At 35.0% G+C, this 25,078-nt stretch overlaps 1 protein-coding gene and 1 pseudogene across 2 annotated transcripts in view; one reads left to right on the top strand and one right to left on the bottom strand.

The window, feature by feature from the left end:
* Positions 1–7,401: 7,401 nt before the first annotated feature.
* On the top strand, positions 7,402–7,827 carry LOC122899165 (annotated as a pseudogene).
* Positions 7,828–9,841: 2,014 nt separating this feature from the next.
* SLC35A3 (solute carrier family 35 member A3) overlaps positions 9,842–25,078 on the bottom strand; it is a 60,247-nt gene continuing 45,010 nt past the window's right edge. For both annotated transcript variants that reach the window (XM_044238753.1, XM_044238752.1), the window contains exons 6-8: positions 20,770–20,888; positions 19,124–19,257; positions 9,842–13,558 (exon numbers count right to left, since the gene is read on the bottom strand). In XM_044238753.1, the coding sequence (XP_044094688.1) occupies positions 13,468–13,558; positions 19,124–19,257; positions 20,770–20,888 (344 nt within the window). In that variant the 3' untranslated portion in view covers positions 9,842–13,467. The remainder of the gene's footprint in view (positions 13,559–19,123; positions 19,258–20,769; positions 20,889–25,078) is intronic.

Genomic DNA, 25,078 nt, shown 5'->3' with positions numbered 1-25,078 from the left:
CCCGGCCTGCCTCCGGCGGCGCGTCACATCGTGCGATCCGCGGAGGAGCCCGCCCCGCCCCGCCCCGCCCACGTGACACCGCCCCGCCCCCTCGGTTCCTCGGCGTTCTCCGGGCGAGGAGGGAAACCCAGGGGGAAACCACTAGGCTCGCGGCTGGTGCACAGTTGTGCTTTTCCGGTTCCTCGGCTCGCTTAGTCCTCACAACAGCCCTGGGCGGTAGGGACCCTTCATTCCTTCATTGATACATATGTTTCTAAAAGTTACCTGCTCGTGGAAATACGGCGGATAAATGGTTGCCCTGGCAATCTGACCAGCCCCCCTCAACTATTACCGCTATCTCTGCGTTCTAATCAAGACGGGAACCGAAGGGAACACTTGAAATCGTTTTCCAGAAATAGTGGGTAAGGATAAACTGATTTTTCAGAAACAGTATTTTGTCTTCGTGCTCGGCCCCTCCTACCCCCACCCCCGCCCACACCCTCACCCCGGACTCCGGGCTCAACTAGAGTGTGCGTTTCCAGCAGCCTCCAGTCCCAGGACCTTTTATTTCCTGCCAATAAAAACGTACATAACCTATGTTACGCTCTGTAACCCACTACTTGTTTTACTGTATTGTTTAAAAACCAACTTAATGTGGGTAAAATTCTAGAAATGACAGTTCACACAAGTGAAATACGGACTACAGATTAACACAATGTTAAGTCTGATTTTGATAACAGCACTGCTAAGAGAATATCCCTTTTCTTAATACACTGAACTCTCAAGGAGTAAAGGTATGTGATGCATGCTACCTGCTCTCAAATAGGAGAGAACATGTTTGTATATGTGGGGGGGCGGGGAGTAAGAGTGACAAAAAGGCAAGTTGTTAAAAATAGTGGTTTTTTTGAATATGGTGATTTTAAGATATTTTCGCAAATTCAGTGATATACTTTGGCAGAGATGGGGTCTCATTCTCCCCTTCGGTGTGGGACTGGCCTGAGTGACTCTTTTCTGTCTAAGAGATACAGCAGAACTGACCTCAGTGACTTAAGCAGGTAGGTCATAAAAGGCATGCATCTCCCTGCGAGGTCTTTTCTGTTTATTCTGGGCTCAAGTCTGGGGAAGCCAGCTGCCATGTTATGACACTCAAGCAGCCTACAGCCAGGTCTCTGTGTGTCCAGGAACTGAGGCCTCCTATCAACAGGTAGGTGAGTAGCCTTGGAAGCAGATCGTCCAGTGCTGGTTAAACCTTTAGCTGACTGCAACCCCTGCTAACCTCCTGACTCCAATATTAGGAAATCGTGAGCTAGGACCACCTAGATTAGCCACTCTGCGTTCCCTCTCAGAAACTGTAAGGTAAAAAGTACTTATTTTAAGGCACTGTTTTGGGGTAATGTATAATATATCTGTAGATAGCTAACACACAGGGTAAAAGGGATGTGTTCTTTGTACTATTGTTGCAACTTTTTTTTTAAAAAGTAGGCTCCCTGTGGGGCACAAACTTAGGACCCTAAAATCAAGACCTGAACTGAGATCAAGAGTTGAGGCACATAACCAGCTGAGCCACCCAGGTGCTCCTATTGTTGCAACTCTTATGTAAGTTTGAGATTATTTAAAAATAAAATGTTAAAAGATAAATTTGAATTTTCTGTTCCTTCTATTTCTATATAGAAGAACATTTGACTAGAAATGGAAAACCAGGGCACCTGGGTGGCTCAGTGGGTTAGGCCTCTGCCTTCTGCTCAGGTCATGATCTCAGGGTCCTGGGACTGAGTCCCTCATCAGGCTCTCTGCTCAGCGGGGAGCCTGCTTCCCCCACTCCCTCTGCCTGCCTCTCTGCCTACTTGTGATCTGTTAAATATTAATAAATAAAATCTTTAAAAAAAAAAAAGGAAAACAAAGGTGTTTTAGCTTGATGGATAGTTCAAGTTACATTTTCCCATCAACAAGTAAACTCATCATTTGTTTATTATTATTTAAGTAGGCTCCACATCCAAGGTGGGGCTTGAACTGAAGATCAAGCATGGCATACCCTACCATCTGAGCCAGCCAGGCTCCCCTCATCATCTGTTAAAAAATATTCTCTTGCTGGGCGCCTGGGTGGCTCAGTGGGTTAAGCCGCTGCCTTCGGCTCAGGTCATGATCTCAGGGTCCTGGGATCGAGTCCCGCATCGGGCTCTCTGCTCAGCAGGGAGCCTGCTTCCCTCTCTCTCTCTCTCTCTGCCTGCCTCTCCATCTACTTGTGATTTCTGTCAAATAAATAAATAAAATTAAAAAAAAAATATTCTCTTGCTGATGGGGCGCCTGGGTGGCTCAGTGTGTTGGGCCGCTGCCTTCAGCTCAGGTCATGATCTCAGGGTCCTGGGATCGAGTCCCGCATCGGGATCTCTGCTCAGCAGGGAGCCTGCTTCCCTTCCTCTCTCTCTGCCTGCCTCTCTGCCTACTTGTGATCTCTCTGTCAAATAAATAAATAATCTTTAAAAAAAAAAATTCTCTTGCTGAAACATTTAATTGAGCCCCAACCTGAAGCTCCTTAGAGAAGGTCATGACAAGATTTCATAACTAAATTCTAAGGAGCTTGTTTTGGATGAATGTAGAGGGCTGGTTAAGATAATTTATTATGTGGTTACTCTGACTTTTCATAGCCCCTCAGAATGATACTTCATTGAGCTATACCAATTTTACCATCCCAAAGAACTGATTATTAGTCAGTCCAAAAAATATTTTTGAGTACCTGTGTTTGTCAATGGTTTACTAGACACTCAGGATACATTCATACATGAAATCGTATTTATCTTCATGAAGCTTAATTATACTGGGGGTCAAACTTATGAAACAAACATAAAAGGAAGATAATTTCAGATTGTGGCAAGTGCTATTGGAAATAATGTAATAAAGAGAAATTTAACACACTGAATGTCCAGAATGTCCCAGGCTTTGAGTTATAAGAGTGCAATAGTAAACAAGAGAGAGCAGTCCTGTTCTAACAGACCTGCTGTGTATGTATTTGTGGCTTTGTATATGATTTAGGGTTGTGAATATTCACAAACTTTACATTGAGTGGTTAGTATGTCTATTAGGATTCTTTGGTTACAGTCAACAGAAACTAGCACTGGCCAGCATAAGCAAAAGGCAGTGATTCTGAAGGATATTGGGAGTCCCCCCAAATAATGAGAAGGCCAAAAATCAGTCTTGAAAACAGGTAAGAACCAAGGTGGAAAGTTCATAAGAACACTTCATGAGGCACCCGGAAAATACAGGGATCCCTCAGAGAGAAGAGCAAGTGGCTGAAGCTAAATATTACTAAAGAAACTAAGATTGTATCACAGAACCCAAACCTCAAAATGCACCATTTATTAAAGAAACTGCACTTTACTATATGAACAGAAGAGGGCTTTCTTTAGCTGTAAAACTGAGTCACCCACATCCCTTCACACCCTGCCCCCCCCCCCATAGAACCACCTTTTCTTGCTGATGCAGGAAAATCCAGAACATCTTACCAGGAACAGAAAAAGCCACCAAAACCCCATACAAGGCTACTATTAAAACGGAAAATAAAGACTTTTCAATTAAAACAAAATACTACCCTCTAGAAAATATGAAGCAGAGGAAAACTACATACAACACTCCAGTATGAATTAAATATCATTAAATATACAACTGCAGATGTGAAAGGATGCAACATCTACAAGATTTAAAATCTACTGGGAAGATGAGAGTAGATCAAACTCAGGCAGTATATTGAAAAAATAAAATACTGAAAAAATAAAATCATCTAAAAAATGAATACTGTATTACAGTGTCCCCAAGAAAGACATAATGAAGGTAAGAAACATGGAGGAGAAGCATAAATCAGTTATTAGAAAAAAGAAAAAGAAAAAGGGTCAGAGAGAAGATGACATGGAAAAAATTATCTGGGCTTCCAGACAAAAACCAACAGCAAACAAAATTAACATTTCCAAAGAGAAAAATATCAAGTGGTGCCAGAATAGCAATAAAACTAAACAATGCAACAGTGGAGCAACATTCTCCAAAAAATTCAAGAAAGTCTGAGTCAAGGATTTTTTAATATCTAGTCAAGCTGTACTTAAAGTAGCTAGATTCTAGCGGCACCTAGTGGCTCAGTCCATCAATAACTGCAAAGAAACCTTAAATTTTATTCAGTATGTTTACCATTAGTAATATTGGTATTGTACTACTGAAAAATATATAATAAAACATATAAACAAATATATTGTTACTCAGAACAAGTATTTTCACTGTAAAAGAGATGCAAATACAAAACTTAAAAAAAAAACACCTTGTATTACTAAATATTATCAATTTGAATTCATGAACTTTTAAAAAATTTACTCCCTAGCTCTGTCTACTGAGATGGTATAAAAGCAAAGAGAATCCACTCTCCCTGAAAAGAATAGGGGTCCTTGGGGAAATAGTTGATATTTCAGGTTTGGGATGGGATATCTTGTGACTGAAGCAAGAAAAAACTCACAGACTAATGTGATCATGTCTAAAAGACACAGGAGCTGGCCTGCAGTGATTTCCACTGGCTATTGGTTCACAACATCAAAAAGAACTGTGACTATAATTGACTTTGATACACTTGAATAATTTGAAGACCTAGTGGTATTTGAAAAAAGGGAGCATTGGGAAAAGGGAAATAGTCTTTTTTTAAATAGAAGAACATAAACTAATAGAAAGCAGAAGAAAATTAGAAAATTAAAATTTTAAACTTTTTTTTTTAAAGATCTTATTTATTTGACAGAGAAAGAGAGATGCAAGTAGGCAGAGAGGCAGGCAGAGGGAGGGGGGAAGCAGGCTCCCTACTGAGCAGAGAGCCTGATGAGGGACTCAGTCCCAGGACCCTGAGATCATGACCTGAGCAGAAGGCAGAGGCTTAACCCACTGAGCCACCCAGGTGTCCCTAAAATTTTTAACTTTAAAAATCTTTTTTTCTTTCGAGAAAGAGAGAGTGTACAAGCAGGAAGGGGTAAAAGGAGAGAGAGAATCAAAGCAGGCTCCAAGCCCAACATGGAGCCTGACCTTGGGCTGAATCTCACAACCCTGAGCTCATGACCTGAGTTGAAATCAAGAGTTGGGTGCTGGGCCACCACCTGGGTGGCTAAGTCAGTTAAGTGTCTGCCTTTAGCTCAGGTCACAATCCCAGGGTCTTGAGATAAAGTCCCACATCGGGCTCTCTGCTCAAGCAAGGGAGTCTGCTTCTCCATCTTCCTCTGACCCTTCCTGCTTGTGCTCACTCTGTCTGTCTCAAATAAATAAAATGTTAAAAAAAAAAAAAAAAGAGGCGCTTAACTGACTGAACTGCCCAGAATAATGTGTCTTCAATGTGATAAAATATAAAATCTACGGGGGGCGCCTGGGTGGCTCAGTGGGTTAAGCCGCTGCCTTCGGCTCAGGTCATGATCTCAGGGTCCTGGGTTCAAGTCCTGCATCAGGCTCTCTGCTCAGCAGGGAGCCTGCTTCCCTCTCTCTCTCTCTGCCTGCCTCTCCGACTACTTGTGATTTCTCTGTCAAATAAATAAATAAAATCTTTAAAAATATATATATATAAAAAAATCTACAAGATTACCCATGAAATATTCTTTCCAAAAACACTTGAGCTGAAGCTAATAAAACCTACAGACTCCACTTTCAGTTCAATGGAAATACAAAAAATAAAGGGAACAAGTCAAAGGAACAGAGAGATTAAGGATAGGAGGAAAGTGATTTAGATTCTTTAAAGTCACATCATGGGGGGGGGGAAACAAAGAGGGTGCAGGGAAGGATCTTCTAGACTAATAAGACAAACAAATATAAATAAATAAGACAATCCAAAGTATGAACCTCAACTGCATCCTGGTTCAAAACCAGAAAAATTTAAATTCGTTTTTATGACAATTAGAAATATCTGAATATGAACTTAGATGATAAAATCAAGATAATTTAAGTCTCCTTAAGTATGATAATGGTATTGAGTTAAATAGGAAAATGGCTTTATTTTTAGGATATGCATGCTGAAGTAGTTAAGAGTCAAGTGTTCTGAGAAGCTAGTATGGCAAAATATTAGTAATGTTGTATTTAGGTGAAGAGTAAATGAGTACATGTTTAAATTTTTTCAAAATGAAAAGCTGAAGAAATTTAAATTTAAAAAAGAGTCTTTAACAATGATTAGTTTGTGAATGCATGGAGATAACCCATGAATTTTTCAAACCTAATCTGGCAAAATCTGTCATAGCATGACTGAAGCCATTAAAATAACAATTTTATAAAAATAAAATATTCAAAGTAAAGTAAAAATGGAGACAATATTAAGTAATGGAAATTTGAAGCATTACATACATAATATCCAAAATGAACTTCAAGTTTTAAAATTCTAAAATTCACAGCAATATTTTCAAAGTCATAAACTGAAACATGGACTCATCTCCTGTCATGATTTTCTATAACTCTATATGAACCAACAAAAACAACTCAAATTTGGCTATAATATTTAGAAAACTTATTGAAGAAGCTTGCATATATTAGAAAAAGCCCTTAATATCACAATTTTTAATTGCTGTATTTACTACCCACATAGAATACACTAGAACACAATAAAACCTTAGCCCAAAGGAGATAATGTAAACCCTCAATTATTAGAAATCATGTTTTTGTACATGCAGTGTCTTTTAAAAGAGAGCAAACACATAAAAACAAACACATTCACAGATTTTGTTAAAAATTCATAAGTCTAACTTATCAAATTTAACTAACCCCCTTAAATACTTTACATTTCAAGCACATTTTAACAAGAGTATATTTTCAGATGATTACTCCCAAACACAGTGAGGTAATACTTAAAAAAGGATGAAAGTGTATTTGTCTGATAAACGAGTTCCAAAGGAATAATATGTTACTTGTCTTAAATAAGTTATTTTTACATATTAGAAATCCTAAATGAGGGACGCCTGGGTGGCTCAGTTGGTTAAGCAGCTGCCTTCGGCTCAGGTCATGATCCCAGCATCCTGGGATGGAGTCCCGCATAGGGCTCCTTGCTCGGCAGGGAGCCTGCTTCTCCCTCTGCCTCTGCCTGCCTCTCTGTCTGCCTGTGCTTGCTCGCTCTCTCTCCCTCTATCACTGACAAATAAATAATCTTAAAAAAAAAAAAAAGAGAGATCCTAAATGAATAAATGTAAATGAATTCGTAAATGAAATATTGCTTCGATCCAATGAAGGGCTGATGCTTAACCCTAGCAAAGGATTACTGGAAATGTGGACCTATCAATTAACAGTGAAGCCCTACAGTCAACCAAAGAACAACTGTTATCAGTTTTATTCTGTTAACCTTTTATTATAATAGTGATGGTTAATGGTAATTTAAAGTTAGCTTATACTTGACTTGGTGCTAAAGAGGCTGAACTGCCAAGAGGGGCCTGAGTGTGAATGAAGGACCCAAGACTGTCTAAAGCCACAGGGAAGCTAGTGGAAAATTCATCACCACCACTGCCAGAGTTATTTATGGCTTTGTTTTTTACATAAGCTCTCATTTTTGCTTCATAGTTCTTATCTTGTAGGCTTTTATTCCTGAATCTTGGCTAAATTCCTTAGGCTTAATCTACTGGTCTCAAAAATATTGGACAGTCACACTGCCCCCTACCTGATCATTACTATAGTCATTGGTTACGTACCCTGTTTTGGAATAAACATGATGACTATCTTCAACTCCACTCATACAATCATAGATAACTGTGCTAAAAATCAAGTGCAGAAGAAATACTAAGAAAAGGCCATACCAGCATTAAGACATATTCTGATTAGTGAAGTAAACCAAACGTTCTTACAGCCAAAGAACTTTATGCCAAAAACTGAATTCTATATAGACTAACACCAAGCATTTATTATATTTTTGATGTAATAATTTTGACCATAACTTCTTATGTATACCCAGTACTGAAATGTCAAAAAAGCAAGTTGAACTTCTTTTAGATTAAATTCCATTAATATTATAAATATTCTCAAGTATTTGTTATTAATGACAGAATAAATAAAATACTGTATTACCATGTAACAGACTTTTAAAAAAGTATCAGTAAAATCAAGAAGTCCCTCCAAAGCAGCATTCATGTTATAATCTTCAAGTGGCAAAAAATGAATAAATAAGAAATAAGCTTAAAATTGTATGTTAATATACAACATAATTTATTGTTTAAAAAATAATTCAGCATTTATAAAGTCATTTAACATCAGAACTGAAAACTAAATGAATACTACATGTGCTACTTAGCACTGTATCTGATTATAAATGTTTTTCTACACTCAAGTCATATGTTCAAAATCATTTGCCAATACTTTTGAAATTAAAATCATAAAGTATAAAAGTCTCTCTAAAGAACTGTCATTGTTTTTGTCATCATCAATTCAGAGGAATGTGTATAGACACAAATGATCACTTTGTAATAAGGAATTTGGCTTTACCTAAAGAAAGTTCTGGCCTGCATCTTTAGGACCTCATACCTGATAATTTATGCTAACAAGATGACTCAGGATAAACCCCTGTAACTCGATGTCAGCCAGTTTTCCAGGGAGGGGCAGGGCTGGAAAATTCTCAACCACATGGGCAAAGAATCAGGCCAAGAAATAAAACATCAATAAAAATTTGGACACCTCAGCATGAGTGAGCTTTCCTGACTGGCAATACTGTATGTATACTGTGGCCGGGAATAAATAACACTGTCCAGGATCCCACAGGGAGTAGACAACTGGAAAGGAAAACTGGAATTTGGACTCCTAGATTCTACCCTATATGCCTCTTCCTTTGGCTGATTCAAATTTGCATCCCTTCCTGATAATAAACATGATGAGAGTATAATAGTTTTCATTAAGTTCTGTCTTTCTAGTGAATTATTGAACCTGCAGGTAGATTTGGGAAACCCATGAATTTGCAGTCACCAAGACACACTCTACTATAGTAGAATTTGACATCTTTGGGGTCTGAACACAAGTTATTTCCTCTTTGCTATTTTCTTTTCTGGAATATATATGTAATAATCCTGCTTTGAGGGAATCCAAAACTTTTAAGAATGGTAAGAAAGACCATTTACTAATGCTGGTCACTATCTGACTCTGCTGAATGGCAGTAATTATGTATAAGATTTGAATTATGAGGTGTAAGTATGAGGTTGCATAGGACTGGGATTCAAGGACTGTGATATACTTCCAACAAAAGTATTCCAATTCCAAAAAGATGTAAAGATTTTCAGTTAATTATTTTCACAAGAAGAAACCAAAGTATCTACTTTTAAAATGCTGATATGCTGAAATAAATAAATGCTGATACTTTTTAGTGACCTTTTAAAACAAAGCACTTCGTACAAGGTTATTTCACTAATAGGCGTGGAAATGAAATCCTTTGTATTGCTTATCATTTGATCTCTATGCACTGAATTGATAGTCACAGTAGAAGCAATTATATTCAATGATTTATGAAGAAAATATATACCAATTACTGTAATTACTTAACCTTGAGGCTAGCAAAAAGATAATTTATTTAAAACAACAACAACAACAAAAAAAAACTAGGCTATTATCACCAGATAGAGAGGTTCTAACTAGTTTAAATAAAACCCAGTCTTCCATGCTAGAGCATAGGCTAGGAAAAAGGAACGAACATCACACATGATAAAGGTAACTAAAGAGATACAGAAAGATCAGGGAGTCATTTCAAATATATAGAAAGGACTCTAATTCAGTTAAGTCAAACACAGGTGAAAAGGGAAACAAGGAAATATAGGAAGAAATGTAAGTGGTTAATTATGAAAATATTTTTCATAAATCTACTAAATAGATAATAACTGGATACCAAAAAATGACAGAGACAAATTCATCCATTAAAAAGCCATTTAACAAAAGAACAATTTATACATTCCTCTAAATGATGTCCATAAAAAATTTAAATATACAAATCACATTCCCAAACTCAAAGGAATCTTTCTAAACAAATGAAATTCATAGACATATAAACAAATTCAGAATTCAACTCATTAAAAAATATTTTAAAAATCACAGTAAATTATATCTCATAATAAGAAATAAAACAACCAAATAACAGCCATATATATACACTTGATAAAATTTCAAAAGCTCAATGATGGAGCAATGGTGCATAATTTATTTAAATAAGTACTGTTTACTAATGTTTATACAGTATACTAATTTAATATTCTGTTAGATAATGGATTTAAAGAGCAAATGTTGAAACATCCAAAAAATTGAATTTTAGTTATTCATAAAATGTCAATTTCCCCATATGTCCAAAGTAGTGAATTACAGTAATACCGTCAGAAAAGTCAGGTATTTGGTAAAGCAAGGCACATAGGACCAGATTTTGATAAAGGTGCTTTTTCTTTGGTCCTGTAATTACTTTAAATATGCTACATATCTGGGAGATTCTTAAGATGATTTTCAATATAAATAACTTAAAAACCTTTTCTTATGTAAAGCATACATCCATGTGTAATTAAATATAATAATGAAAGTGTAGATAAAATAAGTGATGCTAACCCCTATTTTTAAAAACAAAACTCAGTTGAATGACAATACAATGACATTTTAAAAGTCCAATAATTTGATATGTAGGAAAAGTGTACCAAGACTTAAGAATAATCAATATTACACTACATCTACTGGGCACAAAGTCAATTAGTTTCTTTTTAGATTCTGTCTCCTTAGAATCTAGTTTAAATATCAAACTATCTTCCCTTCTGTGAAATTGTGACATTCAGTATAAACTGATGTAAACATTGAAGTTTTGCATCTCTAAACTATAGTTTACACCATAAAACTAGCCTCCAAATTCCCTAAGAACACTTATTAAAGAAGTGGTAATATTACCATGTTGAAACACCTACATATTGAATTTTAAACTTTTCTTCCCAAATACTTAATTCTTAATTTTTAATAGAACTATCAACTGGCACTCCTCTCCCATGAATATAGTGAACAAAGTAGTTGAGAGGTAACAAGTAAACTTTAGAAAGTAAGAATTTAAATAGTCAACATTGATTGATACAATAAGGCTTTTGAAGGTCATCAAAACACACCACACACACATACGAAAACGGCATTATTTGTGTAAATGACATGGTCTAGGATATAGGCCCCCCCCTTCAAAAATCCAATTCTTTCTCTATGAATTAAAAATTATAAGCTATACAACCCAATCTCTAATAACATCTTTAAGCCTAATAGAAAAGCAAAATATAAATTAAACTTGTCTAATAAAAATCAGTTTAAAAATAGGCTTTAGAGCACTTCGTCTTTTCTCACAACTCTTAATTATATTTTTAAAAGCTTTATTGGGAATCTTAAAATTATATTATTTTGGACATTGGAAAATGTGGTAACTAACATGTCTAATATCCAATTATTTGCTTTTATCATTTTTTGAAGGTACACTCAGCCTATGTAAATGTACACTGAATTAATATATACTAGTACCCAACCAGTACTTCCATGCAGGCTGAACATAAATCTTTATATATACTCTTGAATTCTTTGCATTTGTAGGGCTTAGATTTCACTCAGAAAGCTGTTACGATCTAAAAACACCATGCTCAGAATGTGGTGAAGTTATTAACAAATACTCTAAAAGATGGTCACTGAAAATCATAGGTCAGTCTTCCAGAAAGTTTAGTTAGTTCCAATTTGGAATCAGCAGCTAATTGATTTAAGATATTTTGTAATTTTAATCACTTTTAGACTCTGAATGGATTAGATTAGACCTATGTCTTATAGAGATGTGGTTTGCATAAAGCAAAGAAACATAGCCAGTCCTAATAAGCCAAAGTACCCCAAAATTTGTAACACAGTATTTTTGAGCCAAATTCTATTTAACAAAATCCGTTATAACAATATAAAAATATTTATTTTTTTTTTAGTTTTTATACTATTAGAATGCGAGACTTAAAAATATATAAGCATGAATGAAAAAATAAAGTAAAATACTTCTTATACATAATAGGTAATTCTATCTATAGTCAATAATTAAATTACATCCATATTCCATATTCTTGCCCACCAATTCACTTTACCATTTTTGCTATATTTTCTCTCCCTCTTGAACCAACTTATTAAATAACTCATGTAATTTATAACCTCAACTCCAGTGCTAATCAAACCGGAAAAGAAACCACTATCTTAAATCTAAGTGGTGGCTCCTTCCTAGCAGCTTCTACAGGGCCACAGAAAGGGAACTCAGAATTTGCTACCTCTCCTAGACATGTGACCAGAATATACCTGGGGATGGTTGGTTTATGAAAGGCCTAAAAAGTTCTTCTGAGCAGCCTTGAGTTTATAGCTATAGTGCCATTTAAAATAATATAATATTATGGCAATCTGGAATGTCTCTAAGAAAGGTCATTTTGGTCTCAATTCGTTGATATCTATACTATTATTATTTTGGTTGTTGTTTTTAACAGCTGTAGATTAAAGGAATTTTACAGATCAATGACTACAATATTCATTTAAAAACATTTAAGTTGCGTACAGTATATGCTTTGATAGTTCAAAATTCTCCAAGTGGAGATATTAGATAATAATAATTCTTTTCAATTATTAAATGAGTATTTAATCCTTTTAAATTCATTTTGAAACTTTAATGGAAATTACCACATACAGCAATTTAATTTAAAGAAATATTAAGGATCTATCTGATTTACAGAAAAATACAATTAAGAGATTAAGAACAAAACTCAATTAGTGCAAAAGTTTCTGGCTACAATCTAGCACAGGAGCAACTGGATTGCTTTCAGCAGTTTCAAAGCACTAACGGATCTTAAAATGTAGATGGAGAAATAGATGTGTGTATTTCCTTACATTAAATTTAAGTATGAATTTTATTCTCTCATAAATTAGACCCAGGACATAACTTTATCAATTTTTATGTAGTTGAACAAATGACATTTAGCAATCTTTTCTTTAGTAATCTTTTGTATAAATATAAAAATCTCAGATACATTAAAATGTTTTTCAAATCATACTTCTGTTTCTTCACAGCTTTATAGGCAATTATAATTATAATTTTCAAACTTTGAATATTCATGTGATTTGATATTTCTATACAGAAAAGATAAAAAACATTTAATAAGATTAAATAGATCTCATTTGCAAAAATTGTATCTGACATTTGTTGTGTGCTCTTGCAAAGAGTGCATAGGACATTTCTGCAGCAATCAAAAGGTAAAATCTTTTTAAACTCAGATTTCAAGTTTTCTCCAATAATTATTCTAATAGCTGGAAATACTTTCAAGCTTTGATTTCTAGATGTAATAGCCATTTCATTAACATATACACATTTTATCCTTAAACTTTTATATTTTCACATCATTTGAACAATACAATGAGATTCAGCATGATGATATCTTCTGAGAGTCTGTAGAAGTCCTCTATGCAAGATTAATGTTGAGATTCCTAGTGCACCATTGTGAAAAATCAGTTAAAGATAGTATACAGCTATGCTTTAGTAGGATTGCCTGTAGGTTTGGGATCATAACCATATAGGAAAGTGGCTGTTATTACAAGGATGGCTCCAAGGAAAAAGACACTAAATAGATGAAGAAAAAATGAAAAAGAGATAATCAGATTAAAAGCAAAACAATTTCTATTTTTTCTCTTATAAAAACAATTTTAACTTGGGAAAAAATGTTCCAGTAATAAGGCTAACAAATACTAAGTACTTAATACATTCTAGGTATTCAAGCCAAGTGTTTTCTATGCATCTTATTTAATTCTTATAACCACCTTATGAAGAAGTATTAGTATTAACCTCATTTTTTTTTATATATATGAGGAAACTGAGGGTTAGAGAGTTTAAGTAACTTGCTTAAAGTCAACTTTAAGTGGAAGACAAGGCTCAAATCTAGGTATGTTTGACTCTAGAACCCTACTTTCATCCACTGCACTGTATTGGCTCCCAAAGCGAAGATGTTTTAAATGTATTTCCCCTTAATATGTCTTTTGCCTGTAATACATTGAATAATAAAAGATCTCAACATTTAAATATTTGAAAATATAAACAGAAAATGGCATTCTTTTGAGACCAAAGTGCAGTTCAGCTTTTTTTGTTTGTTTTTTTTTTAGTAAAGTTCAGTTTAAAATCCAAGGTAGTAATAATAAGCAAAATTCAGGACCACATCACAGGATGCTTTACAAAAGGAAATTCAATTAAATGCAGGTAGACTTGGTTTATTCTTTATTTTATCTATCCAGAGATATAATATACCTTATTATAAACTATAAATGAACTTAAACTGGTACTGGAACTTAAAGTGGAGATAAAGTGAATACCAATTTAACTTTTAAGATGTAAATTCTTCAAAGTACTATTACAGGGACATGAGTAAGTCTTTGTTTTAAAGCTTCTATTAATAGTTCAAAGTCACTCTCTTGAGTTTTACAATAATAAACATTTGTTCTATAAAGGAAAAAGATCACAACCCTTACTATGACATAAAGGGCCCTTCCTAATGTGGTCCCCCGACCTCATCTCCCATATTCCACCCACCCAATCTATAGTTCAGCCATTCCATTCAGTGAAACAATGTGCCTTTCAGGACAGTGTCCTTTTAGATGCTACTCCCTCCCTCTGCTTGCAATGTCCTTTCTCCCAAGAAAACGACTATTCATAACTCACGTCTAATGTCTCCAAGACTCATTCCCCTAGGTGGAGGTACTCTATGGTAACATTTATTACACGTTATTAAATGACACATTATTGACATGTCTGTCCGCCTGCTTAACCATGTGCTCCTCATTCATCATTATATCCCAAGTGCCTAGGAGATAGAGGGGGCTCAATAACTATCTGCTGTGATAAATTATCTGCTGTTGGTTTGATGTAAATGGGTAACTTTTCAAAAGCCTCTGATGCAGGTACACATGTAAGATTATGACAACATAAACCTTCCTACAATACCTCTTGAAGAAAATTAGTTCCATAGGAATATTTCATAATTAGGCTTTGGACAAGCTTCTGACTGAAAACTTCCTCTGTCAGGCATTCTGACCTTTGCCTAGCTTTCTGGACCTCTGGAATAACACAGAATCACATGCTCAACTGAAAAGCTGTCTGATCCCATTCTCTACCCACTGAAGGAATCTATTTTATGAAATTTCTAACAGGATCTACTAGAATACCTAATAATGTCATGAAACCCCTGCTTGTCAAGATAGCTATTTTTACATGGTTCTGAGGAAAAAAAATTTTGTTGGGGAAAAACTATCAGAATACAACTTTCAAGGATTTGGGCACCTGATTTCCAACAGAATTGCATATATATACTTCATTGCTGCACTGATCATAAAATTCTCATTTATTCACATGTCTATCTCTCTAATCACTGTTATGTCTTTGAAGAGAGGAAATCATATCTCATTCATAAATTCCTGTTTCTCTAGGATCTGGTACAGTGAAAGGAAGGCACATAGTGGACACTTAATAAATTTTTGATAGAAGAATAAACAAGCCTAAATGCAAGGATGTTTAATACCAATAAGCAAAATAATCAACACAAGAAAAATAAGTTAGGAAAAGGAACACTGGTGATATATTAATAGAGGTGTTTAGTAGTCAGCTGAAAATAGGAATCTAGAGTTGAAATTAAGTTGGGACTTATCTTCACAGAGAGGACAGACAAGACATGGCAGTGAATAAGATGAATGAGAGAGTGAGTAAGGATTGATAGGCTACTGAAGGAGCAGTCAGAAAGGCAAGTACAGGGGAACCACCTCTGAGAAAACAACAAACAAAACCTAAGCAGTTTTAGGAAGTGAAATGGGGATAACAAAGGAAAATACTTTAATACATTTGGAATAGAGGTCATTGGATTTATTACTTAAGAGATGTTCTTCACAAAAAAAGAATACATAAAGATAGTCTAGTTATAGGAAAAATAATCCATCTTCTTCATCTGACTCAGTGTCAAAACATTCATTCATTCATTCAATAATAACAAACTCATTATCTTTTCCCTTTTTATCTTCATCCCAACATACCCTACACAGTCCCTCAGAAACATGGATTTACATGCAGATATAAATCTTATTGACAAACTACTATTCTTTTGCCCTTCTACTGATTTACCTGTTCATTTACTTGTTTATTGTTTATTCCCTACATGATTCAAAGACTTAAAGTTAGCATCCTGAGTCAGCTTTATATGAGGTGTTATTTTTTTTAAAGCTATGCCTTTTTAAATGTACCCTAAAACTCTAGATTCCGAAACATCTAAAATAAAGTTCCCAACTTACTCAAATAATACATTAGTGCATAATTTCCTCATTTAATGAATAGAGGCTAAAGCATCATTAAAACATATATCCTAGTTGTTAGGCTAGTCTCACTAGCTAGGTAGTTCATTCCCATACCAAACAAGAAGTAGAAATACTTTTAAATCCATGCCTCAGAGAAATTAAACATTCCAACATGCGTGTCCCAGACCTATTACCCAGGCTGCTAGAAGAATGAAACCACAAATGTTTAATATAGAAACATAAAGAGGATATTGTGTTTTTCTACTGCCACATTCCATCTATAATCCTATCTCACTCTCAGTAACACAAATAAATTTTACTAGCTGTTTTAAAAATTTTAAGATCTTGAATATTCATTCAAATAGAGTGCCTATTATAGGCCAAGCTTCGGTCTATAATAGGCTGGTAATAAATCTTCTGAAGAAAGAATCTTCTGAAGAAAGGAAGAAAGAATGTCAGAATGGAGGGGGTTGCTTTTATTTAGGGAGGTCTCCTGATACAGTAAATTTGAGCCAAGACCTGAGGATGTGAGGGAGTTTGTCATGTGGGGATGTCACAGGGGATGAGTATTCCAAGATGACTGAAGGGCAAGTCAAAGCCTGTAGCAAAGAGGTTGCCGTAGATAGACTGATGGGGGAGGGCAGGGAGGGAGGGAGGAAGGAAAGAAGAAAGAAAAATAAAGGAGGGAGGGAGGGAAGGAAGGAAACAAAAGGAAAGTAATATCAGATGAAGACAGGCATGTAGCTGAGGGCCATATAAAATAGGCCATAATAATTACAACTTTTAGGTAACAGTAGTGAGCAGAGTGGTGATATGATCTAATTTATATTGAAAATAGTTTGCTGAATGGAGAACATTGTAGGGGCACAGAGCAAGAGACAAAGCAATGAGATATATCAAGAGACTATTTCCTTAATCCAGGTGATAAATGAGTATGCCTTGGACCAGGGTGGTAGCAATGGAAGTTGTGAGAAATGGTTGACTCTGGAGATATTAAAAAGGAAGAGGTGACAGGCTTTATTTCTAGATTGGAATGATGTGTGAGAGAAAGGTAAAGAGAAGTTGATAACCTTACTTCCTATTTCAGAAGATAAAGAACTTCCATATATTTTAACTTTCTGTCTATATATCTATAGGCCTTCTCTTAGGTTACTGTGGATAAACTGTTCCTGTTTAAATCAAGGAGAATTTTAGCCTAAGCAACTGGAGAAGGAAGGTGCTGCCATTTACTAAATTGGGAAACCCTTATAGGGTTAGGGAACGAATTATGTAGTAGACATTCAAGTGAAAATGTCAAATACGCAATTAAATATACAAGCCTGGAATTCAAAGTAAAATGTGAAAGTAGAGAGAAAAGAAAAGGAAAAGAAAGAAAGGAAAGGAGAAGAGAAGCAAAGAGAAGTGAAGCGAAGTGAAGAGAAGAGAAGGAAAGAGAAAAGAAGGGAAGGTTATCATCCTTGAGAACAGAGATCACTCAAGGGAGTGAGTACAAATGTTCAAGGACAGATCCTTCAGAGACTCCAAAGTTTAGAAGTTAAGAAGATGAGGAGGGGAGTGAAGTTGACGAAAACCAAGACTAGTAACCTGGAATCCACTAAAATATAATCTCATTACTCTGGGATTATAAGTTAATAATTATAAAAAAATAATAGGGCTTCCGGTACCAGCTATAATGGGTATTAATCACACTTCCTTCTTCCTGACTGTTTCCTCCCTTGGCATCAATGACACTACACATCCTGGGTCTCCTGCCTCACCCATCATTCCTTTTGTAATTCTCTTCCCAACCACTCTTCTGCCACCACCTGAAAGAGTTTTCTCCTGCACATTTTCTACATAAACTATTCTCTTAAAGAATGTCATCTACTCTCCTGGCTTTACCTATATCAATTCCACACATAAAAATGCCATTTTATGATTTATTGAACTTTTTATATGACATTTTACTTTGGGGGAAAAGTTTTAAAAAATTTTCCAGTCTACTGGGAAAATTCTGGCTAGTTAAATTTGTACAAAATACTTACTAGTGGAATATTTTCTTTTATGTAGTTAGTTTGAAACCTTTTTTTAAAAGACAGTTAAGGGGCACCTGGGTGGCTCAGTTGTTAAGCGTCTGCCTTTGGCTCAGGTCTGGATCCCAGGGTCCTGGGATTGAGCCCTGCATTGGGCTTCCTGCTCGGCGGGAAGCCTGCTTCTCCCTCTCCCATTCCCTGTGCTTGTGTTCCCTCTCTTGCTGTGTCTTTCTCTGTCAAATAAATAAAATCTTTAAAAAAAAAAAATACAATTAAATGCTGGGGAACAGAGAGTTGCTGGAGGGGAGGCAGTAGAGATATGGGGTAACTGGGTGACGGACATTAAGGAGGACATGTGATGTAATCACCACTGGGTATTATATAAGACTGATGAATCACAGGTCTATACCTCTGAAATCAATATACTGCATGTTAATTAACTGAATTTAAATTAAAAAATTTTTTTTAAAAAAAGATAAAACAGAGAGGGAGGTAAACCATAGAGACTCTTAACCCTGGAAAACAAACTGAGGTTGTTGGTGGGAGATGGGTAGCGGATAGGGTAACTGGATCTCGGGCGTTAAGAAGGGTACATGATGTAATGAGCAGCAGATATTATATGCAACTGAAGAATCACTAAATTCTTCCCCTGAAACTAATAATACACTATTATTTAAATAGAATTTAAATAATTTTTTAAAACTAAAAAAAAAGACAGCTAAATGATTTTTTACTGTATCTCCTTGATTCTTCAAAAGTTAAAATTTTTCATACCAGATCTTATTAAGAATTCTTACTTTTCCATATATTTTGGAGACTTAAAGAAATAGAAAAGAATACATTACCTGGTTGGCACAAAATCTTGTAGCCAAAAATAGGATATCAGTGTTGATAGTATTATGGATAAAGAGGTTGCAAATCCTTTTAAAATATTATCTGCGTATTTAATAACAGCAGCTATTACAAGGCCTCCAAGTGCCTGCAAAAATTTTAAAAGATTATTTTAAACAAACATATATAAAACTGCCTTTCAAGACAATCTCATTATTCAATGAAGCTTTAAGCTTTTGTCCTATAAATTTAAACCCACTATAATAAGTGATTTTTATTAAATATATCCTATAACCAACAGACTTCCAGGTTTCGTTCAACAGCCCTTTTATTTCAAAAGAGATCTGATGAAGTAACTACCAGAGTAATCTGCAATTTGTTATAATATAGTTTGTGCTGTCAATAAAACATCTATCCTCAACCAATTTAGTAATTAAACATCACTTGTTCAGACAAATGTGGAAAGACTGGTCACTCAGATCCATGAAATGTTTTTATTTTTGAAGTAAAAATAAAGTCTAACTTGAATTTTTTTTTACTTGGCTTTCTTCCCCCAGCTTCTCACCATTCAACCTACTTTTTATTGCTGTCAGATTATTCTTCTGAACTTTCTACCAAATCTCTCTCAAAGTCCACACTGTGCCTACTTAAATAATGAGGTTTTACCACACTATACAGTTTTGTTTTCTGCCAAACTCTACTTACACATCCTAAATCTGGATTACCCATGTTAACAACTTTTATTGTACCTCTGCACATGACAGAAGCTTATTAGTGAAAGTCACAAACTATGCCAATTGAGCTCACTACAAATTGATGTCCTATTACCTCCTGGCAATGTACGTGTTCATCTATTTAGTCCATGATGAATCCCTCATATCGACTGTACCAAACCTCCTTTATCTTGCTCAAGTCTTACAGAAAGAGGGCTTTCTTCTGCTAGAATAAAAGCTATCATACAAACTCTCTTGATTTACCCTATCTCTACTTCAAATTTCCTCTGAATTTTTACTTACCCTTGTCTCCTTTTATCTTAAAAATAGAAGTATCCTTCTCGCTTTCAAAACACAACTATCCTTTGCTATCCACACCCACCTTCTGTAAGAGGCCTTGCTTCTTACAGCTTCAAATACCTCCAAAGAAAGGGTTTGTGAGGGCAGTGACTTGCATCTTCACTTTTATATCCTCCAGAGTAATCAAGTATATTTTTGATGATGAAATTACTCAACCCTTGACCAATTTCAAATTATAAATGGAGATAATTTGACAGGAATATTTTAATATGTAACTACAATGTAAGGCAGATTTAAATATCTAGATCTGCTTTTGAGCCTTAATGCACTGATCACAGACTTCCTATATAAGAATTGTAAAAAAAATCAAAAGTTATATTTGCTTTCAGCTTGATCTCTTTTATTCTTAAACTTGATTTTAATTATGTCAAATTTAAATACCATAAAGTTATTTATGACCTTTTCAAAGTAAGTTTTCATTATGGCATCAAGACCAGTTCTATTTTAACTTCCCTGAATAAGCTTGATATAATGAGAACACCCAACAGGAGGGATCTCTTTCCCTCACGTTGTATATCAGGAGCTACTCTGATTATCTACATTAAAAAAAAGTTTATTAGCACTAAATATGACTTTAAATGCTTTACCTGAAGAATAACAACTATCCAAGTCAGTCGGTTATATCCCTGAAAAAATCCATTCTTTGACACCAATTCTCCATCATAAATGTATACACCCATTAATCCAAATATACTCCCAAAGAAACCTTAAAAAAAAAAAAAAAGTCAGGTTTATGTCATATGTCATTTAGTTTGGAGAAACTAAACTAAACTTTATTTGGAGAAAAGTCAGGTTTATGTGATATGCCATTTAGTTTGGAAAAATATTTTTCCACTGACATTCCATATAATTTTATATTTATATAATTTTATATTTAGCTTTTCCTTTTTGACAAAATTTGACTACTTAAAAAATATTTTACTTGGGTGGGCACTTGGGTGCTGAGTCGGTTAAGCCTCTGCCTTCAGCTTGAGTCATAATCCTGGGGTGCTGGTCCTGGGATAAGCCCTGAATTGGGCTCCCTGCTCAGCGTGGAGTCTGCTTTCTTTCTTCCTCTGCCCCTGCCTGCCCCGGCTTTCTCTCTCTCAAATAAGTACATAATTTAAAAAAATAAATAAATAAAATTTAAACAAATAAAAATCTTTTACTTGGATATTTATATAAACCTAACAGAATTATACTTAATACTGTATTATGATTGTAAGAAAAAGACAGGAGGATATAGAAAAGAGCAGAGATTACCAACTTTGGAACACTAAAAAATATAATGGCATTAAGGGCGCCAGGGTGGCTTAATCAGTTAAGCTGCCAACTCTTGGTTTGGGCTCAGGTCACGACCTTATGGTGGTGAGATCGAGCCCCTCAACGGGCTCCATGCTCACTGCGGAGTTTGCTTCAGATTCTCTCCCTCTCCCTTTCCCTTTTCTCCTCCTGCTCTCATGTTCTCTCTCAAATAAATACATAAATAAAATCTTTAAAAATATATATAATGCTTACATTACATGACTACATGGCTGTCTCATTCAATTATCTGAAAAACGGTCATTTTGACATATTCGTTGTCTCATATCTTCCTATTGCTAGCTCTAGATGTTCATATATATGTATTTATATATGCAGATATAAAAGCTCAGATATGTGGCAAAGCATTTTTCCTTATTAAGAAGTTTTGAATGTACATTAAGTAGTATCCAAAAATTCAAAGCTAAGAAATAGGCAACATCAGAAGCTGTCATTACTAAAGCCTCACTGTTAAGGAAAGCCAGTTCAGTGAAAGGAGAAACTATGTCTTATTCACTCCTATGTTCTTAGCTGCACCACAGAATTTAGCACATGGCTACTGGATCTAAAAGATTTCCAGGAGCAATCCTAAGCTATAATGAAAGAAAGAAATGCCTACAAGGGCCACCTGTTAGGAGTAGTCTCTGGTAATATTTGTAGTAAAGAGTGCAGGGTGAAGCAATTTCTCTATAAAGCCATAATTACTTGAAGATTCCATGATGAAAAGGAACTACAAGGGATATGAAATGTTCTGCTAATTTTATTTATGCCAACTCAATCAATTTTAATTAAGTTGTTTATTTTGGCCCCGCGTCAGGCTCTGTGCTCTGTGTAGAATCTGCTTGAGATTCTCTCTCCCTCACCCTCTGCTCCCCCACCCCACATGCACTCTAAATAAATAAATAAATAATAAATAACTCGTTCTTTGAATGAATGAATGAATGAATGAAAGTAACAGCTGATAATGACAAAACAAGGTATATAGTACTGAAGGCTATACATGTCAGTATATACAGATCTACTGCATTCTATCAGTTATATAATATGTCATTGAATGAATAATAACAATATGAAATATATACATAACATCATGTGCCACAAGTTGTTCTAAGTGCTTTGTGTGTGTTAACTCACAACAACCCTATTAGGTAGATACTTTTATGCCTATTTTATAGATGAAGAAACTGATACACAGAGAAGTTAAATAAACATGTCTGAGCTCACACTGCTGGTAAGTGATGGACTCTGGATGTGAATCCAGGCAGTGTGGCTCTGGACTCCATGATCTTAACCACTGCACTATTTAATCATATTGATAATTTATTTCAACAATCTTCTACATGTTTTCTATTTTTTACAATTATAACCAATGCTAAAATAAATAACCTTAAACATCCATCTTTGTGCTCTTGTGTAAATTATCTGTAAGATAAATTCTTATCTAGAAGTGGAATTTTTGCATCAAAGCGTTTATTTACAATTTTGTTAAACATTCCCAGTTTCAGATCCAATAAGGTTATATCAATCTATACTCCTCGCAATCACAGGTAATAAGAGTTCCTGCTTCTCCACTCTGGCTGACACAGGATCTTATCAACTAGCTAATCTTTAACAGTTTGATACTGAAAAATTCTATTAAAATGTTTTAATTTGGGGGCACCTGGGTGGTTCAGTTGGTTAAGCATCTGACTTTGGCTCAAATCCTGGAACAGAATGACCTCTACGCTCAGTGGGAAATCTGAATCTCCTCCTCCCTCTTCCTCTGCCCGTCCTCTGCTAGTGCATGCATGTGGGTGTGCACACTCTTGCTCTCTCAAATAAATATTTTTTAAAAATATGTTTTAATTTCTGTTTTTGTAATCTCAAGTTATCTACAACTTATTTATGTACCCTTTTTGAAACTTTGAGGTAGCTTACCGTTCACTAGATTGTGTTATGAGGTCAAATTAAAGAGTAAGAAGAAAAAAATAATAAGAAACCCATAACCACAGAATCATGAATTCTGGCTTTTTGTTTTTATTTTATAATTCAAGAAAACTTAGGGCAATTACACAATCTCTTAATAGTTCTTTCTTTCCTGATATTTGCATATTATATATATTTATATTTATAGTGCTTACTATGCAAGGTACTTTATTCTAAACACTTTACAAGTACTAACTTATTTAATCCTCATAGCAACATATGGAGTTAGTACTATAATTAAGGAAATTTTATCAATGAGGAAAGTGAAGCAGAGGAAGATAAGCAACATCCCTAAGGCCACACAGGTAGTTAAGTGATGAAATCGGGATTTGAGCTGGTCTGACTACAAAGTCAAGTGTTCTTATCCACTATACTACAGATACACTGTTTCTGAAATGGTGAATTAAATTGGTTGGTGCTTTTCAAGCCTCTGTACTTACTTCCTAGACGAACAAAAAGAAGCTAATCTTTAAGTATTTTCTTCGAATATTCTTTTTAAAAAACCCAACTTGATACATTTCTATAGATTTTGCACAGAAACGGTAATAAATCCTGTGATAAAAAATGAAGGTTTGGTTTGCCTGTTATCACATTATTTTAAAATAGCTGGAAAAAATGGACTAATCAAGTTTGGAAGGTTTGTTTGGGATGGTTTGACTTAAAATATAGGCCATTAGGAGTACAGATATTCACTGTGGAGGGCCTGACTGCCACCAAGGCAGACATGGCATACCTATTGAGTTGATGTAGACAGAAGAAAAAACGTTTTCAAAGATGAGCTCCAAAATCACAAGGACAGAGGCCTAAGATAGAATGGATGATTTGCAACTGAGTTGTGTCTCACATGTACCGTTTTCCAGAATGACTATATGCCAGGAATACTAAATGCTGGAATCTTTGTATGAGGAACTAAAAGTTATAATACTGTATATAAGTAGTTTAAATATTTGTTCAGGGGTGCCTGGGTAGCTTAGTTGATTGGGTGTCTGCCTTCAGCTCAGGTCATGATTCCAGGGTCCTGGGATTAAGACCCTGGGAGTCTGCTTCTCCCCCTGCCCTCTCCCACCACTCATATTCTCTCTTGCTTGCTCTGCTTTCTCTTGCTCTCTCAAATAAATAAATAAAAAATATTTGTTCAAAGGCAATCCTGCAATATGCGAGGTATGTTTTGTTTTAAACTATGTACTTTCAGTTAGAAAAAAATGACATAGTATTTAAAAGCTAAAACAACATTTTGAAATAAAAAGAGATATTAAGATTTTTTTTATTAACATATAATCTATCATTTGCTCCAGGTGTACAGGTCTGTGAATCATCAGGCTTATACATTTCACAGCCCTCTCCATAGCACATGCCCTCCCCGTGGAGATTAAGATTTGAAAACAAAGATGAAAATTTCATGATTTCAAACTTTCTCCATTCAAGTATCTTTTTTTCCTTTTTCCAGCTTTACTGAGGTAAAACTGACAAGTAAAACTGTAAGATATTTACAGTTTGTAAATATCATTGTTAGATAACATGGTAATAACAGTTAATAACACATATTGTATCACTGAAATTTACCAGTATTTTAATCTCCTTTTCTAGATGTCATTTGTAACATCCTCTGAGAATTGTAGCAATCAAAAGTACAGTTCCTAAATTTCCAAA

Source organism: Neovison vison, chromosome 2 (genome assembly GCF_020171115.1).
Source record: "Neovison vison isolate M4711 chromosome 2, ASM_NN_V1, whole genome shotgun sequence".
NCBI lineage: Eukaryota > Metazoa > Chordata > Mammalia > Carnivora > Mustelidae > Neogale > Neogale vison.
The sequence above is the reverse complement of the archived record's forward strand: the minus strand, read 5'-3'. Positions and strand labels throughout refer to the sequence as shown.